This window comes from Nerophis lumbriciformis, linkage group LG31 (assembly GCF_033978685.3).
Source record: "Nerophis lumbriciformis linkage group LG31, RoL_Nlum_v2.1, whole genome shotgun sequence".
Lineage (NCBI taxonomy): Eukaryota > Metazoa > Chordata > Actinopteri > Syngnathiformes > Syngnathidae > Nerophis > Nerophis lumbriciformis.
The window spans coordinates 18,063,942-18,082,229 of NC_084578.2; the positions used below are offsets into that span (position 1 = coordinate 18,063,942).

An 18,288-nucleotide genomic window follows, 5' to 3' on the forward strand; every position below is an offset into this window, starting at 1 on the left:
GACTCGGATTTCAGCGGCTTAAGCGATTCAACAGATTATCTCCATATATGGTAAAATTTTACCCGAAAAGCTTTGTGCGAGTCTGCCATTGTAGTCTGGTTACTTCCCTCATTCTATCTTCTGCACATGCATCCTTCGCTGTTGCCATTTCTAAAACAAGGTAATGTATAGTTTGAACTTAATCTGTCATTAAACTTGATATGTAAGCGCTAAAAACAACCTAGCTGACAAGGAGAAGACGCAGTCAAAGTGGAGGCACGTAAATAAGACCACCCCACAAAAAGGTGCATCCTGACGAGATGATCATAAAGCAACCTGAAAATGGTCTGGGAAAAAAATATGTGCAAAATTTTAAGCAAAAACACCATAAGATGATAAGTAGACCACAATGATTTGTTTTAAATGTAGAAAGAAAATAATTATATGACCCCTTCAAGGCAGGGTGTCAAACTCACGGCCCATATTTTGTTGCCCTCTATTTAATTAATAGTTTAGTGTAATTGTGGCCCACACACGTTTGGCGGGTAGTTGTCAGATATTATGACAATCCATTTAAATCAAGTTTGAGAGCCCTGTTCTAAGCATACTTGCCAACCTTGAGACCTCCGATTTCGGGAGGTGGGGAGAGGGGTGGGCGTGGTCGGGGGTGGGACGGGGGGCGTGGTTGGGGCGGGGCGTGGTTAGGGGCGTGGTTAAGAGGGAGGAATATATTTACAGCTAGAATTCACCAATTCAAGTATTTCATATATATATATATATATATATATATATATATATAAGAAATACTTGACTTTCAGTGAATTCTAGCTATATATATATATATATATATATATATATATATATAAAAGAAATACTTGAATTTCAGTGTTCATTTATTTACACATATACACACACATAACACTCATCTACTCATTGTTGAGTTAAGGGTTGAATTGTCCATCCTTGTTCTATTCTCTGTCACTATTTTTCTAACCATGCTGAACACCCTCTCTGATGATGCATTGATGTGTGGCACGCACAAAAGTGCTTTCATCAAATGCACTAGAGTCTGGAATCTTCCACCTCTCCCTAGCATGGCCCAAAACCGGTCAATCTTTGCTTCCTGAGGAAGATCTTCAGTGCCAAGCACTTGGTAGTCCACTACTTCTTCCTGGAGGCTATCCAGGTCCAATCACAGCTGCGGCTTGGAACTTACAAGCTGTTTTGAGAGTAGCGTATGTGTAAGTGTGGCCCTTTAATAGGTGAGCATGTGAGGTGAGTGACGTCAGTGAGTGTGTGGGCGAGAGAAGAGAGGGAGCGGTAGCGTGAGTCCGGGCGGGACTAGTTTGTTTTGTGTTGGATTGGCTGTGTGCAAGCAATCAATAAAGCAAGATTTGCAACTAGTCGCCGGACTCAGGCAGGAAAGGTGCAACAAAGCGTATTTCTTCATCTTACTCGTCGTCGGAGTCGCCATGGTTGTATCTTCCTCGTTCTTCTGCTTCGTCTCCTTGTTGTGTGCGCAGTTGTGCACTGCACTCTCTAAAAGCCGTATATGTTATTGATGTTATAGATGGCAGTATTGTCCTGTTTAAGAGTGTCACAACATTGCTGTTTACGGCAGACAAACTGCTTTACGTTTGTATGTTGTTACCGCGCTGGGAGGACGTTAATGAAACTGCCTAACAATAAACCCACATAAGAAACCAAGAACTCGCCCTCGATCATTCTACAGTTATAATGTGATTGGGCAGGCACACTGTTTATATCGTGGGAAAGCGGAGTCAGGTCCGCATGGAGCTGGAGGGGGCGTGGCCTCAAGCTCCGCCTGAATTTCAGTAGATTTTCGGGAGAAAATTTGTCCCGGGAGGTTTTCGGGAGAGGCGCTGAATTTCGGGAGTCTCCCGGAAAATCCGGGAGGGTTGGCAAGTATGGTTCTAAGGTATTTGTTATGTTCTATAATAAGCAGTTGTTTATAGTGGAAAACTCTAATTTACTATATAGTATATGACACAATACAGTAATATTTGTCACGGCGTGCAACAATCAACACCATTGTCATGTCAAAGTAAAAAAAAAAAAAAATTACAATTCTAAACAATGATGATGGTAAAGTAAAAGTTATTACCAATTTAAATTCTCCCCTTTCCAGTATTACTTCCTTTGCAGTGTATTTTATCTGCAGGCAATTTACCTTATTCAGTCCTTGCGATGATATACATGTCTTCTTTTTTATTGGACCAACACACAGTATAGACGGAAAGCAATAAATAGCCACATTATGTGTGCTTCAGTGTTCAGTTCATTTGTAATATCCTTTGTATAGCTCTAGTAATCATTTACATACTGTGCATGGGAGCGTGTGCAACCTAAAGCATCTGTCTTTGCAGAACATCTATCATTTCTACCATCTATATTTTAGAGGCGAGCTGCGATGTAAGAAATCACAGCACACGCTATTTGCTTATTGCTTTGCACTACACGTCGCAGTTCCTTGATGCGATATCTTGGGAATTGCTTCGTATGAGAATTGTTTCAGAGGCTTGCTGTTATTCATACTCTGGCTTACCTGTAATGTCATGTGATTACGCCTTCTGCAATGATGCATGAGCCCCCAGACCATTATTCAAAAGATTTTGACAAGTGTAACTAATCAGACCGATATGTTGGCCTGTTTGTTTTAAAGCACAGAGGTTCGACAGAATAAAGACAAGCGATAACGACAGCGTTTTACCGTAACAAAACAATATAACCAACATTCGAAAGGAAAAATTTCAGCATGAAAGGAAATCACATTCGACCTTTTGAGCACAATATACTCTACTTGGAACACATTTTGTTCGGTGATTCGGACACTTCAAGGTCTTATATGGTGACATTAAAGGGGAACATTATCACAATTTCAGAATGGTTAAAACCATTAAAAATCAGTTCCCAGTGGCTTATTATATTTTTCGAAGTTTTTTTCAAAATTTTACCCATCACGCAATATCCCTAAAAAAAGCTTCAAAGTGCCTGATTTTAACCATCGTTATAAACACCCGTCCATTTTTCTGTGACGTCACACAGTGAAGCCAACACAAACAAACATGGCGGAAAGAACAACAAGCTATAGCGACATTAGCTCGGATTCAGACTCAGATTTCAGCGGCTTAAGCGATTCAACAGATTACGCATGTATTGAAACGGATGGTTGTAGTGTGGAGGCAGGTAGCGAAAACGAAATTGAAGAAGAAACTGAAGCTATTGAGCCATATCAGTTTGAACCGTATGCAAGCGAAACCGACGAAAACGACACGACAGCCAGCGACACGGGAGAAAGCGAGGACGAATTTGGCGATCGCCTTCTAACCAACGATTGGTATGTGTTTGTTTGGCATTAAAGGAAACTAACAACTATGAACTAGGTTTACAGCATATGAAATACATTTGGCAACAACATGCACTTTGAGAGTGCAGACAGCCCAATTTTCATCAATTAATATATTCTGGAGACATACCCTCATCCGCGCTCTTTTCCTGAAAGCTTATCTGTCCAGTTCTGGAGTTGATGTCAGCAGGCCAGGGAAGCTAGGGTCGATAGGGGGTTTAGCTCGCTCATCTGCGGGAACAAACTGCCGCCATTGCTTGCCGTGCTACCGATGACCTTTGTCCCTGAATTGCTCACACACTCCGGCAGATTCAATGGGGGTCTGGCGGCAAATTTCTTTGACTTTATCGTTGGAAATGCATCTGCTTTGAGTGTCGCAGGATATCCACACATTCTTGCCATCTCTGTCGTAGCATAGCTTTCGTCGGTAAAGTGTGCGGAACAAACGTCCAATTTCTTGCCACTTTCACATCTTTGGGCCACTGGTGCAACTTGAATCCATCCCTGTTCGTGTTGTTACACCCTCTGACAACACACCGACGAGGCATGATGTCTCCAAGGTACGGAAAACAATCGAAAAAACGGAAAATAACAGAGCTGATTTGACTCGGTGTTTGAGAAAATGGCGGATTGCTTCCCGATGTGACGCTACGTTGTGACGTCATCGCTCCGAGAGCGAATATTAGACAGGCGTTTAATTCGCCAAAATTCACCCATTTGGAGTTCGGAAATCGTTTCAAAAAATATATGGTCTTTTTTCTGCAACATTGAGGTATATATTGACGCTTACATAGGTCTGGTGATAATGTTCCCCTTTAATAAAAAGGCATCAAATAGAGCAGGGTTGTCAAACATTCGGCCCGCGGGATGAGTTTGCTAAGTATAAAAATGAGCGGAAATGTTTGAGTGAAAGAAACTGCTGTTCTAAATGTGTCCACTAGATGTCGCAATTCCAATTATTTGTATCTTTGTAGATTATGCTACATATGTAAAACAAAAACAAAACAAAAACACGTAATGTTAGTGCACCAATCGAGGAAAATGAACAAACTACATAAATAACGTCCTGTAATTTGATTTTGATATTATTTTTTGTATCTTGATAGATAAAAAATTAACACCAATGAGTTGACTGATGAATATAATCACATAATTTATTCAGAAAGTATAAATAACGACAAATAAAAATAGAATACTATTAACCGCAACATGTACACTGCAAAAACTGAAATCTAAGTAAGATTAAATATCTCAAATAAGGGTGAAATTTGCTTATTTTCTGTCTGATAAGATAATTCTTCACACTAAGCAGATTTTATGTTAGTCTTTTACTTGTTTTAAGTGTTTTGGTCCTAAATTATCTCAGTAAGATATTACAGTTTGTTGCTGAGATGTTATGACCTATATTGAGTAAAACATGCTTGAAACTAGAATATCAACTGTTGCAAAGCTGTGTCATCAACACTCACAAGTATAAAACTGCTTTTTCAAAGTAATTATTTCTTATTTCAAGCATGAAATAAAAAAAATCATGACTTTGACACAGTTGTGTCTCATAATTAAAACAGATGACAGCCAAATGGACTTTGCTGTCTTATTTTTAATGAAACAATAGAAAAGATGTACTCTTATTTTAGTACAGTTGGCACAGTACAGTAAACTGACAGTTAGTATTTAAACATTTGACATTTCAAACAATTTTGAACAGAAATAGTTCATGCACATTCAGATAAATTCTTCAAAATTACAATTAAAAAAAAATTGGCCGGGGCCCGGGCTGTACCTATATATATATATATATATATATATATGTATATGTATGTATGTATATATATATATATTCCTTGCGCACTAATTGACTGAAAGAGCACGCACTTGGCGCGATGATGTCATGTTATCGATGGGAAAATGCATTTTCAGACCATATCATTTGCCTGAGCGGCAAGGAGACCCCGAGAGTAACAAGCGGTTGCCTCGTTGCCTTTCCATTAAGAAAATTAAACTAGTTCTTAGTATAAGTTTGCTGGTTTCAGAAAATGTAATGCCGAGCGCATATCATTATGTCAAGATAATGGCACTAGCATTTACTTAATTTAAGAATATTTTTCAACATACAGAGAAAAAAAGTCTCATATTAGTTTTTTCTATCAAGAAAAGTGCACTTGTTATTAGTGAGAATATACTTATTTTAAGGTATTTTGGGGTTCATTGAGGTTAGCTAATTTTACTTGTTTCGGAAAGTCTTGACAAGCCAAATTTTCTTGTTCTTTTGGCAGACAATGTTGCTTAGTTCAAGTAAAATATTTTTTTTCCTTGTTTTTCAACACTGAATTTTTGCAGTGTAAGTGTAAAAAAAAAAAAAAACACATTATGATTTGTACATTTTCAGTATGTGCTTGTTCTATTTTTAAACAAAGAAAACTATCTGAAGTTGTCTTTATTTCTAAGTTATCGTGCCGTGATTTTACCAGTCCGGAGTAGATTTTTCTCCATGTGGCCCCCGATCTAAAATGAGTTTGACACCCCTTGAAATAGAGCTTCTTATTGTATATGTTTACTTATGCGTCTGCTTGGATCATCAAACTGCTTCTTTATCAAATTAATAAGGAGAACATGAATACGTAGAAATTCATTGAAAATAGATACAGATACAGTGCATTTGGAAAGTATTCACAGCGCTTGACTTTTTCCACATTGTGTTATGTTATGGCCTTATTCCAAAATGGACATAATTCATGTTTGTCCTCAAATTCTACAGATAATACCCCGATAATGTTTTTAGAAGGTTTTTTTTGAAAATGTATCAAAAAAAATAAAATTAAAAAAATAACATGTACTTAAGTATTTACAGCCTTTCTTCTATACATTGTGGATGCACATTTGGCAGCAATTACAACCTCAAGTATTTTTTAATAAGATGCCACAAGCTTGGCACACCTATCTTTGGACTGTTTCGCCCATTCCTCAAGGTCCATCAGGTCGGATGGGTAGCGTTGGTTCTCGTCCAGGATGTCTCTGTACATTGCTGCATTCAACCTTCCCTCTATCCTGACTAGTCTCTCAGTTATCCAGCACGTATATCTACCCAGTCCCACAATGCATTGCAAAATCACACAGCTTTTTAAACCTTGTGTGTCTGTTTGGGTCATCAAAGTGCTTTTTATCAACAAAAAAATATATATATATAATGAACACGTAGAAAGTGTTATACTTAATAAATTCATTGAAAACAGATGCTGTTCACAAAATTAGTCAGAATAATTACATCAGTTTGTTTTCAACATGATTTAAATCATAATTATGCATATGCTTTACATTGTGGTTCTTCTGTTTTAGTGGAAACACACATTTGTGATGCTGCATTGCATTCTTTTATGTTTGTTATTGTGTTTAAAAGCAAAGTTGGCTAACCAAACACGTCATGGTAGCGTTTGGGTAAAGGTCACATCTTAGTATCTTATATTCAAGTAATAATTGGAAACATTGATTTAAACCACTGACAGACAACGCAAGAAAAATAAAGTATCCAACCTGCATGAAAGTCCACGCCCACAGCAAACAGCGTGCCTGCAATGGGCATGAGGGCTTCAGTGTTGTCATTTGGGTCCAGTGAAAGTCCTCGTATACCCTCATGGATGGAATACATCAGAAATGAGTCGACGCCTATGATAAACACCAAAAAAGACAACATAAATGAACATGTACATTAGAGTAAACCTAAAAATGTCATAAATGGGTCATTACACGGAACCACTGCCATATGCGTTCTCAGGAAATTAAACGTAGGCTATAAATGCATGATGAAGTTAACAATAAAAAACATATTTATACTACGCAAAGTGTCCTGAATATTTTTAAACTACTTTGGACACAGTGAAAATAGCATTTGTTGCTTATCCCCTCTTTCTAAAATTGGACTTGCAACCGTGAAATATAAGAATTTAAATCCTTCAGAAAGGATATACAAAACCCTAAAACTGGTTCATATGAGTACTTTACCTTCTTTACCTAATCCATAGTCCGACTCCACACACAGACACACTAAATTACTTTTAATGATGTGTGTGCATACAACGTGCTTTTAATGTAGTCACATACATTATTTGTTTGATCTAAAAACCCCGTTTTCATATGAGTTGGAAAATTGTGTTAGATGTAAATATAAACGGAATACAATGATTTGCAAATCATTTTCAACCCATATTCAATTGAATGCACTACAAAGACAAGATATTTGATGTTCAAACTCGTAAACTTAATTTATTTTTTGCACATAATAATTAACTTAGAATTTCATGGTTGCAACACGTGACAAAGTAGTTGGGAAAGGGCATGTTCACCACTGTGTTACATGGCCTTTCCTTTTAACAACACTCAGTAAACGTTTGGGAACTGAGGAGACACATTTTTTTAAGCTTCTCAGGTGGAATTCTTTCCCATTCTTGCTTGATGTACAGCTTAAGTTGTTCAACAGTCCGGGGGTCTCCGTTGTGGTATTTTAGGCTTCATAATGCGCCACACATTTTCAATGGGAGACATGTCTGGACTACAGGCAGGCCAGTCTAGTACCCGCACTCTTTTACTATGAAGCCACGTTGATGTAACACGTGGCTTGGCATTGTCTTGCTGAAAAAAGCAGGGGCGTCCATGGTAACGTTGCTTGGATGGCAACATATGTTGCTCCAAAACCTGTATGTACCTTTCAGCATTAATGGCGCCTTCACAGATGTGTAAGTTACCCATGTCTTGGGCACTAATACACCCCCATACCATCACAGATGCTGGCTTTTCAACTTTGCGCCTATAACAATCCGGACGGTTCTTTTCCTCTTCGGTCCGGAGGACACGACGTCCACAGTTTCCAAAAACAATTTGAAATGTGAACTCGCCAGACCACAGAGCACTTTTCCACTTTGTATCAGTCCATCTTAGATGAGCTCAGGCCCAGCGAAGCCGACGGCGTTTTTGGGTGTTGTTGATAAACGGTTTTCGCCTTGCATAGGAGTTTTAACTTGCACTTACAGATGTAGCGACCAACTGTAGTTACTGACAGTGGGTTTCTGAAGTGTTCCTGAGCCCATGTGGTGATATCCTTTACACACTGATGTCGCTTGTTGATGCAGTACAGCCTGAGGGATCGAAGGTCACGGGCTTAGCTGCTTACGTGCAGTGATTTTTCCAGATTCTCTGAACCCTTTGATGATATTACGGACTGTAGATGGTGAAATCCCTAAATTCCTTGCAATAGCTGCTTGAGAAAGGTTTTTCTTAAACTGTTCAACAATTTGCTTACGCATTTTTTGACAAAGTGGGGACCCTCGCCCCATCCTTGTTTGTGAATGACTGAGCATTTCATGGAATCTACTTTTATACCCAATCATGGCACCCACCTGTTCCCAATTAGCCTGTTCACCTGTGGGATGTTCCAAATAAGTGTTTGATGAGCATTCCTCAACTTTATCAGTATTTATTGACACCTTTCCCAACTTCTTTGTCACGTGTTGTTGGCATCAAATTCTAAAGTTAATGATTATTTGCAAAAAAAAAAAAAGTTTATCAGTTTGAACATCAAATGAAATACATTTACTGGTATATTGAGTAATTCAATATGCCTGTATTCAGATTTAGAGGTAAAAAAAAGAGATTGATCTTATTTATAGGGTACAACACACAAATGGCACTGATTATGTGGAACAGACAACATTATTTATTGAGCAATAAATATTTTGATAACAAATGGCAACAAATAATATGTTTGTTACTGTTCTAGAAAAAAAACACTTCATAGCAAAACAGCATTCATTCAAATTGGAAAACTTACCTTCACACGACACGCGATCGCTTCTCAGGTTGTATCCAACAGTGCAAGAGCAGCTCCGGGTGCTCTCAGAAGTCGGAAAACAGAGCTGCGAACATCCACCGTTATTTACGTGGCAGAGGTTTCTTCCTGAAAGGTAACCAAACATCAAACAATAATATTTAATTCTGGTAAAGTGGTAAGTGCATAATTGATATGAGAAAAGCCCAGTTTACATTAGGGCAATGCTATTCAGTACAATACATCATTGTTATCATTACTATCAATACCTTGAGGGTTAAAACTACGAAGTATGACTGTTTGTTGATTGGTCAACAGTAGGGATATTCAACTAAATTGTTTTGGGGGCCACATTTCCAAAAAGCTAAGGACTGAGGAGCCAGACTTCTCCGCTCACTATCATTTTTTTTTTCTATATTCTGGAGAACCAGCCTACACATTTGATTTTGGTCTATTTATTTTGTCAATTACAGGAATGCTTTGCTGTTTTGAGGGACTCTGCAAAGATCATCTTTATGATGGCACATGAATGTTTTAAGAATCTGATGCAAAGATGGCATTCTCTCAAAAGTTTTTTAAAATGAAATCGTTGGCCTCCAGTTGAATAGTAAGTAAGTAAGTACACTTTAATTATAAAGCGCTTTTCTCAGATACAATCACAAAGCGCTGTACAAAACATAGGTGAAGTAAAACAACAATTCAATTACCGTATTTTTCGGAGTATAAGTCGCACAGGCCAAAAATGCATAATACAGAAGGAAAACAACATATATAAGTCGCACTGGAGTATAAGTCGCATTTTTGGGGGGAAATGTATTTGCTAAAACCCAACACCAAGAATAGACATTTGAAAGGCAATTTAAAATAAATAAAGAATAGTGAACAACAGGCTGAATAAGTGTACGTTATATGAGGCATAAATAACCAACTGAGAACGTGCCTGGTATGTTAACGTAACATATTATGGTAAGAGTCATTCAAATAACTATAACATATAGAACATGCTATACGTTTGCCAGTGACGTGCAGTCAGGGGAGGCAGGTGAGGCGGGGCCTCACGTGCCATCATGGAAAGAAAAAAAATGTAAAAAGAAAAAAAAATAATTAAATTGTTTTATGTATCCAGTGATTATACTATAAAGGTAATTTCCATTTAACTTCACCGGTTTTAGATTATTTTTATTCAAAATCGCTGAATTTTCACATTTGCCGTTCAAATACTGAGAAGAGACTTGCGGTGATCAGCAGCCAGTTGAGCCTCACCATGAATTGCGCAATGACTCTGCTAACTGCTGGCCTGCTGTGCAGTGAGACCGTATTGCTGTATGAATTATATTATACATTTCCATAGTTTAGTTAGCTGAGGTATTTAATGTACAGTGTATTTTGTCAACAACTGTATGTGTGTAACGTATTTCTTGTGCTGAGCAATCATAAAACTGCTGCAAAGACGCACTGAGTGAGGCTCGCAGTAATCCCGCCTCATGGTGGTAGAGGGCGCTAGTGATCCCAGGGATCATTTTTGCGACTACTCGGCTGCAGAAGAAGTGACAACAAGCAGCAACAGTTAGCGATCGTTTATTTTTTCCTCTCGCCTGGACTTTTAACATGGAGGATTGCATATCTAAAATAAAACAGTTTTCTAAACTGGACTTTCAATCGAAGCAGGAGGTAATAATTAAAGGACGATCTCCATCGAGACAGAGAGACTTTTAAAACTGAAAAAAGATAAGGAAGACTTCTATAAACAAGTTATCGATGCTTTTGTTCAGAAGGAGTGGCGCATGGACTTCATTTATAAGTAAAGGTAAGACCATAAAATCGTTTTTTTTTATTAAATGTGCTTTTTTGTGTGCTACAGTTTGTATGTGTAAAGTTAAAGTTAAGTTAAAGTACCAATGATTGTCACACACACTAAGTGTGGTGAAATTTGTCCTTTGCATTTGACCCATCCCCTTGATCACTCCCTGGGAGGTGAGGAGAGCAATGAGCAGCAGCGGCGCCACGCCCAGGAATCATTTTTGGTGATTTAACCCCTAATTCCAACCTTTGATGCTGAGTGCCAAGCAGGGAAGAATGCTGGTATGAGCTTTTAAACATAACCCGTTAACTGCTGCCAATCAAATGGTGAATAAGATACTCTTTAGGGTTCATATGTTTGTAAATCTGACTGTGATGAAGTCAGTGCCTCACCAGCCATGAACCTCACCGCACGTCACTGACGTTTACCAAATAATCTGTCACTCCTAATCGCTAAATCCGATGAAATCTTATACGTCTAGTCTCTTACGTGAATGAGCTAAATAATATTATTTGATATTTTACGGTAATGTGTGAATAATTTCACACATAAGTCGCTCCCGAGTATAAGTCGCACCCCCGGCCAAACTATGAAAAAAAACTGCGAATTATAGTCCGAAAAATACGGTAAAACAACAGGGGCGACATCATAAAAATTATACAAAGTGGATTCAAATTGATAGTTATAAGGTGCATTAACTAAAAGTTTTACTAAAAAGATAAGTTTTCAAATGTTTCTTAAAAGTTTCACACAGTCAAGATCACAGAGGGACTGGTGCAAATTGTTCCTTAGTCTGGGAGCTATAGCCTGGAATGCCAGGTCTCCATGGGTTTTAAAACGAGTTTTGGGGATCTTTAGAAGACCCTGGCCTGAAGACCGTAGGCTGTGCCCTGTAGAGTAGGGGCATAGCAAGTCAGGGATGTACTGAGGGGCCCCACCATGCAATGCACGGTGATAAAATGGGGGTGATATGGAATAGACCAAATAATAAAAAGAGAGGACCTAAAAGTGAAGGTTGAGGAACACCACTAGTATAACTAAAGAAATTGAAGTAAACAAACTACAGCAACACCTTAGTTACATAAATCACATTAGAAAAATATTGGTAATTGCCAAAAAAGGAGACTTGAAAGACTTAAAGGGGTGCCTTAAGGAACGCCTCAGTTATGGAAATCACAAGTCTGGACCGCAGTGTTCTTTGTTTTCTGGCAAGTTTTTAGGAATTTGGTGCAAATTGTTTGCCTCCCAAATAATAAACTGAATTTGGGGGCTGGTATGGTGTCATTCCCAGGGACGAATTTGGCCCCCGGGCCTCCAGTTGTTATCGGCTGTAAAAAATGTACTTTACCAAAGAGAAGCGTGGTATACTTCTCTTGTTGCCTTATTTGTATTTGACTTCATTAAAGGGGAACATTATCACCAGACTTATGTAAGCGTCAATATATACCTTGATGTTGCAGAAAAAAGGCCATATATTTTTTTAACCGATTTCCGAACTCTAAATGGGTGAATTTTGGCGAATTAAACGCCTTTCTATTATTCGCTCTCACGTCGGGACACATCGGGAAGCAATCCGCCATTTTCTCAAACACATTACAAACACTGAGTCAAATCAGCTCTGTTATTCTCCGTTTTTTCTACTGTTTTCAGTACCTTGGAGACATCATGCCTCGTCGGTGTGTTGTCGGAGGGTGTAACAACACGAACAGGGATGGATTAAAGTTGCACCAGTGGCCCAAAGATGCGAATGTGGCAAGAAATTGGACGTTTGTTCCGCACACTTTACCGATGAAAGCTACGCTACGACAGAGATGGCAAGAATGTGTGGATATCCTGCGACACTCAAAGCAGATGCATTTCCAACGATAAAGTCAAATAAATCTGCCGCCAGACCCCCATTGAATCTGCTGGAGTGTGTGAGCAATTCAGGGACAAAGGCCCTCGGTAGCACGGCAAGCAATGGCGGCAGTTTGTTCCCGCAGACGAGCGAGCTAAACCCCCTGGATGTCTTGGCTCACACCGTCCCTTATGCCACCGAAGATGATCAAGAGAAGAATATCGACCCTAGCTTCCCTGGCCTGCTGACATCAACTCCAAAGCTGGACAGATTAGCTTTCAGGAAAAGACAGCGGATGAGGGTATGTTTACAGAATATATTAATTGATGAAAATTGGGCTGTCTGCACTCTCAAAGTGCATGTTGTTGCCAAATGTATTTCATATGCTGTAAACCTAGTTCATAGTTGTTAGTTTCCTTTAATGCCAAACAAACACATACCAATTGTTGGTTAGAAGGCGATCGCCGAATTCGTCCTCGCTTTCTCCCGTGTCGCTGGCTGTCGTGTCGTTTTCGTCGGTTTCGCTTGCATACGGTTCAAACCGATATGGCTCAATAGCTTCAGTTTCTTCTTCAATTTCGTTTTCGCTACCTGCCTCCACACTACAACCATCCGTTTCAATACATGCGGAATCTGTTGAATCGCTTAAGCCGCTGAAATCCGAGTCTGAATCCGAGCTAATGTCGCTATAGCTTGCTGTTCTATGCGCCATGTTTGTTTGTGTTGGCATCACTATGTGACGTCACAGGAAAATGGACGGGTGTATATAACAATGGTTAAAATCAGGCACTTTGAAGCTTTTTTTTAGGGATATTGCGTGATGGGTAGAATTTTGAAAAATACTTCGAAAAATAAAATAAGCCACTGGGAACTGATTTTTAATGGTTTCAACCCTTCTGAAATTGTGATAATGTTCCCCTTTAAATGGATTTATATTATTATTTGGTGCAGCCGGGCCGGAGCAGGAGGGGGTAGAAAGAGAAAAAAAAGGAAGACAGAGGGGGAAATTGCGGGGACAAAAGGGGGATAAGACACAGAGACAACAACAACAACAACAACAACAGAACAGCATCAGCAAATAGGATATGTACAAATATGATGGTAAAAGTTAGTGAAATGAATATTAATAGTACATAAATGACAATGAACATTATTATACTACAAATGGAGCAATACAAATACCAATAGAAATAGCACTATTGATAATGAATCATAACAATACTTTACCTCTATTATCAACAGTACAATTGTTTCAAATGCAACAATACGTATATGTAATGATAACTTGAAATACAAAAGAAAGCAGATACATGGAGGGGAAGAAAGAGAAGCCAACTATATTAACCTTGTAGATTGTTATAGTAACAATAGGTTAGGCCTCCAGTTGAATAGCTCTGGTCTACAGAAAGTCATGGTTTCCGCGTGAGGGGAAAAAAAGGTTTATATGTTCCAAACAGCGAGATGTCAATGAGAAACCACAGATTCCAGATGTCCGTCATAGTTATTTGTGTATGTGGAGCTTTATTATTTTTTTAAATTCATTGGCAGGTTACTCTGTCACGTTGGTTTAATCTGATAATATTGACATACCTGATGCAGCTATTACTATTCTGATATGTACATGAGACAGAATAGGTATTTTCTATTATATTTGCAAAGCTTTGCATATACATTGAGACCAGTCCAGCATAGAACATTCAATCGCGCCGCCAAGATGGTCTGCCCCCCCCCGAAAAACCCTCTCCCCTCTTAAGTCTCTCTTCCTCCCACCCTGGCAGTCATGTCCCTCCAGCCAAAACACATGCCCATTATCTCTCTTTCTTACATTCCTCACTCAAGGTTAAGCACACAGTTTTTGCAGACAACCAAAAGACCACAATTGGAAGAAAAACACTAGCTGTTTTGTAATATGATTATGAAATAAAAGAAGTAACACTTAAATTCGGATATATGTAAATATCTGCCTCCGACATGTTCCAAACAGTATTGTGGTGATTTGAACTGAATTGCATCTCTTTATGTAAACGCAACTCATATCAGAGCTCACCTTTCTGACCATCCTGATCGTACACCTTCATGTGAACCACCCCGCCAGTCTTGTTTCTCAGAATCACAAAGTTCCGTCCATCCCTCTTGTTGACAGTTCCCAGCTGTGCAGATTCGTCATCTGCCCACCACAGTTTACCGCCTGTAACCAAAATCATTGGGTCATTACAAAACATAATACGAGTCCACGAAAATGTCAATATTGTGTTGTTTTGATATTTCTATTTTGCAGCTGTCAGACACTTTTATCCCATCAACAGAGGGCATATTTGAACCATTCAGAGTTCTGTGTGAGGAAAGAAATATTAATATGTCAATTCCACCTTAAAAAATACCCAGAGAAGACAGGACATGTGAGTTTTTATTTGGCTTATTGTTTATTTATTTTGTTAACTATAAAACTGTCCCAGACAACATTGTGTCAACCTTGGTAAGTACGTTTGGTTAGTAAAGAGCATAATTGGTTGGTCCATCCATTCATCCACTTTTTGTTAACATTTTTAGCAAACAAAATCAAACATGTTTAGAAATATACACCGTATTGCCAAAAGTATTTGGCCACCCATCCAAATGATCAGAATCGGGTGTCCTAATCACTTGGCACAGGTGTATAAAATCAAGCACTTAGACATGGAGACTGTTTATACAAACATTTGTGAAAGAATGAGCTCAGTGATTTCCAGTGTGGAACTGTCATAGGATGCCACCTGTGCAACAAATCCATCCGTGAAATATCCTCGCTCCTAAATATTCCAAAGTCAACTGTTGGCTTTATTATAAGAAAATGGAAGAGTTTGGTGGAGTAGGAATTATAGTGCAGGGTTGTTTTTCAGGAGTTGGGCTTGGCCCCTTAGTTCCAGTGAAAGGAACTTTGAATGCTCCAGGATACCAAAACATTTTGAACAATCCCATGTTCCCAACCTTGTGGGAACAGTTTGGAGCGGGCCCCTTCCTCTTCCAACATGACTGTGCACCAGTGTACAAAGCAAGGTCCATAAAAACATGGATGACAGAGTCAGATGTGGATGAACTTGACTGGCCTGCACAGAGTCCTGACCTCAACCCGATAGAACACCTTTGGGATTAATTAGATAGGAGACTGAGAGCCAGGCCTTCTCCACCAACATCAGTGTGTGACCTCACCAAAGCGCTTTTGGAAGAATGGTGGAAAATTCCTATAAAGACACTCCGCAACCTTGTGGACAGCCTTCCCAGAAGAGTTGAAGCAGTAATAGCTGCAAAAGGTGGACCGACATCATATTGAACCCTATGGGTTAGGAATGGGATGGCACTTCAAATTCACATTTGACTGAAGGCAATATAGTGTATCTTTTCAAAGTCAGGCATAATTTTGGTCTTTACTATTTCATGCATAAAGGGACGCTTCCAATTTAAATCAAGAGCTTTGTGGTCCAGTGTAATCTTTTACAAGAAATAAACGTGTCTTGAGTGCAAGTGTCTGTTGACAAGAAGTTTACACAACACTTGACCCCTGGAAGTCATGCACGCCTCTGTTAGCTCTGCCCCCTATGTTAATTTAATGCCGTCGGGCCCCCTAGCTCGTTGTGATTTTTCGCTCGCGGCACATCATATTCAATTTCCACATCAACTGCCTGTTTGAGTGCCGCAAAGTCGAGGCTGATGAATGGCCTACCTTCTACAGCGAGGCCCTCACCTACGCCTCGAGCCAATCCAATTATTACAGAGCCATAGGACGTCCGTATAGTGCATCAACCTCCTGCAAAAAACATTAATACCGTTTTTCCAGCCATCACGCCCGTGCAGTAAAGGCAAAATAAATTGATTTTATCCTGCGGCAATCTGCGACATAATGACACATTGATTTCACTCTGCTCAGTTATTCTATGCCTGCTTGTCTCCTGCTGTGTGAGGGACATTCTCTTCCTAATAGGAATCAAACTCGCCTTGTTTACACATCAAGCTGCACTGAATGAACCTTAACTACTTCAAACATCACCAACAAATTGGTCATGATAGGACGGTTAAGAACACAGCTGTTGTTGAACAATGTTCCATCTTATTAAATGGTAAACAACTAGTTTGAAATACACACACACACACACTCGACTCACAACATTAGCTTTATCTGCACAATCAAAGTGGATTTAATGCAAATATTGTCGTTTAAAGTGCTGTAGAACTGCACTGCGCAAAGGTTCATAATAAGATCACTTGAATCAAATTACCAATTTCTAAGACTACATGCACCCCCTATCAAATATGACAAAATGGTTCGTTCCACCTGGATAGCAACAAACCTAATTTCGAACGCTTCACTCAAAGCATCAAACTCACCTTGGAAAATAAATTAGAAAGGTAAAATAATAATGCATCTAAATGAGGGCACCATAGAAGAAAGTGTTGTATAAGGTGCACTTTTTCGTCTCATTGCACATACTGTAACTGTGGTGCGTTCAAAGACCCTTAAATAGAGTTGCAAACAGAGTCGTCACTAGTTTTTGAAGACAGAGCTAGACATAACCCCTAGGAGATGCACTGAGAATATAATCATATTAATAATTATGTATTACTATGATTGGTATCATCCACTGATGATTATTACACTTAGACTTCCTTTTTATTGTCATTCAAATTTGAACTTTACAGCACAGATAAGAACGACATTTCGTTACATGAGCTCATGGTAGTGCAGGATGAAAAAGCAATAAGGTGCATATATAAATAAATAAATATACATAAATAATATATAAATATATATAGAAAATAAATATATATAAATAAATAAATAGATTACTGTACAGATAAATATATTGCACTTTTCCACATGCGTCCACGTTTATGGATGTATGTTATACTGTCTTTTTTATTCCAGCGAGTTAATCCATTTTAGGAGGAGTTGAGGGGATAATTTCATTATGATGCGTTCAAGAGTCTTACGGCCTGAGGGAAGAAGCTGTTACAGAACCTGGAGGTTCTGCTTCGGAGGCTGTGGAACCTCTTTCTAGAGTCCAGCAGTGAAAACAGTCCTTGGTGGGGGTAGGAGGAGTCTTTGCAGATTTTCTGAGCCCTGGTCAGGCAGCGGCTTTTTGCGATCTCCTGGATAGGAGGAAGAGGAGTCCTGATGATATTTTCCGCCGTCCTCACCACTCTCTGGAGAGACTTCCAGTCTGAGGCATTGCAGGCTCCAGTCCAGACAGAGATGCAGTTGGTCAGTAGGCTCTCTATAGTGCCTCTGTAGAATGTGGTGAGAACGGGGGGAGGGAGCTGTGCTCTTTTCATTAGACGCAAAAAGTGCATGCGCTGCTGAGCTCTTTTTACAAGAAACCAGGTTATATTGTCAGTTATGTGCACTCCCAGGAACTTGGTGCTGCTTACTATCTCCACTGCTGTGCCATTGATGTAGAGTGGAGCGTGGCTGGACTGGTGCTTCCTGAAGTCCACGATGATCTCCTTGGTCT

General features: G+C 39.2%; 1 protein-coding gene across 2 annotated transcripts in view; it reads right to left on the reverse strand.

The window, feature by feature from the left end:
• The window catches only part of lrp1bb (low density lipoprotein receptor-related protein 1Bb), a 1,021,613-nt gene that overhangs the window by 321,240 nt on the left and 682,085 nt on the right, over positions 1-18,288 (reverse strand). For both annotated transcript variants that reach the window (XM_072912020.1, XM_061926507.1), the window contains 3 exons: positions 14,850-14,990; positions 9,168-9,293; positions 6,878-7,009 (listed from right to left, as the gene is read on the reverse strand). In XM_072912020.1, the coding sequence (XP_072768121.1) occupies positions 6,878-7,009; positions 9,168-9,293; positions 14,850-14,990 (399 nt within the window). The remainder of the gene's footprint in view (positions 1-6,877; positions 7,010-9,167; positions 9,294-14,849; positions 14,991-18,288) is intronic.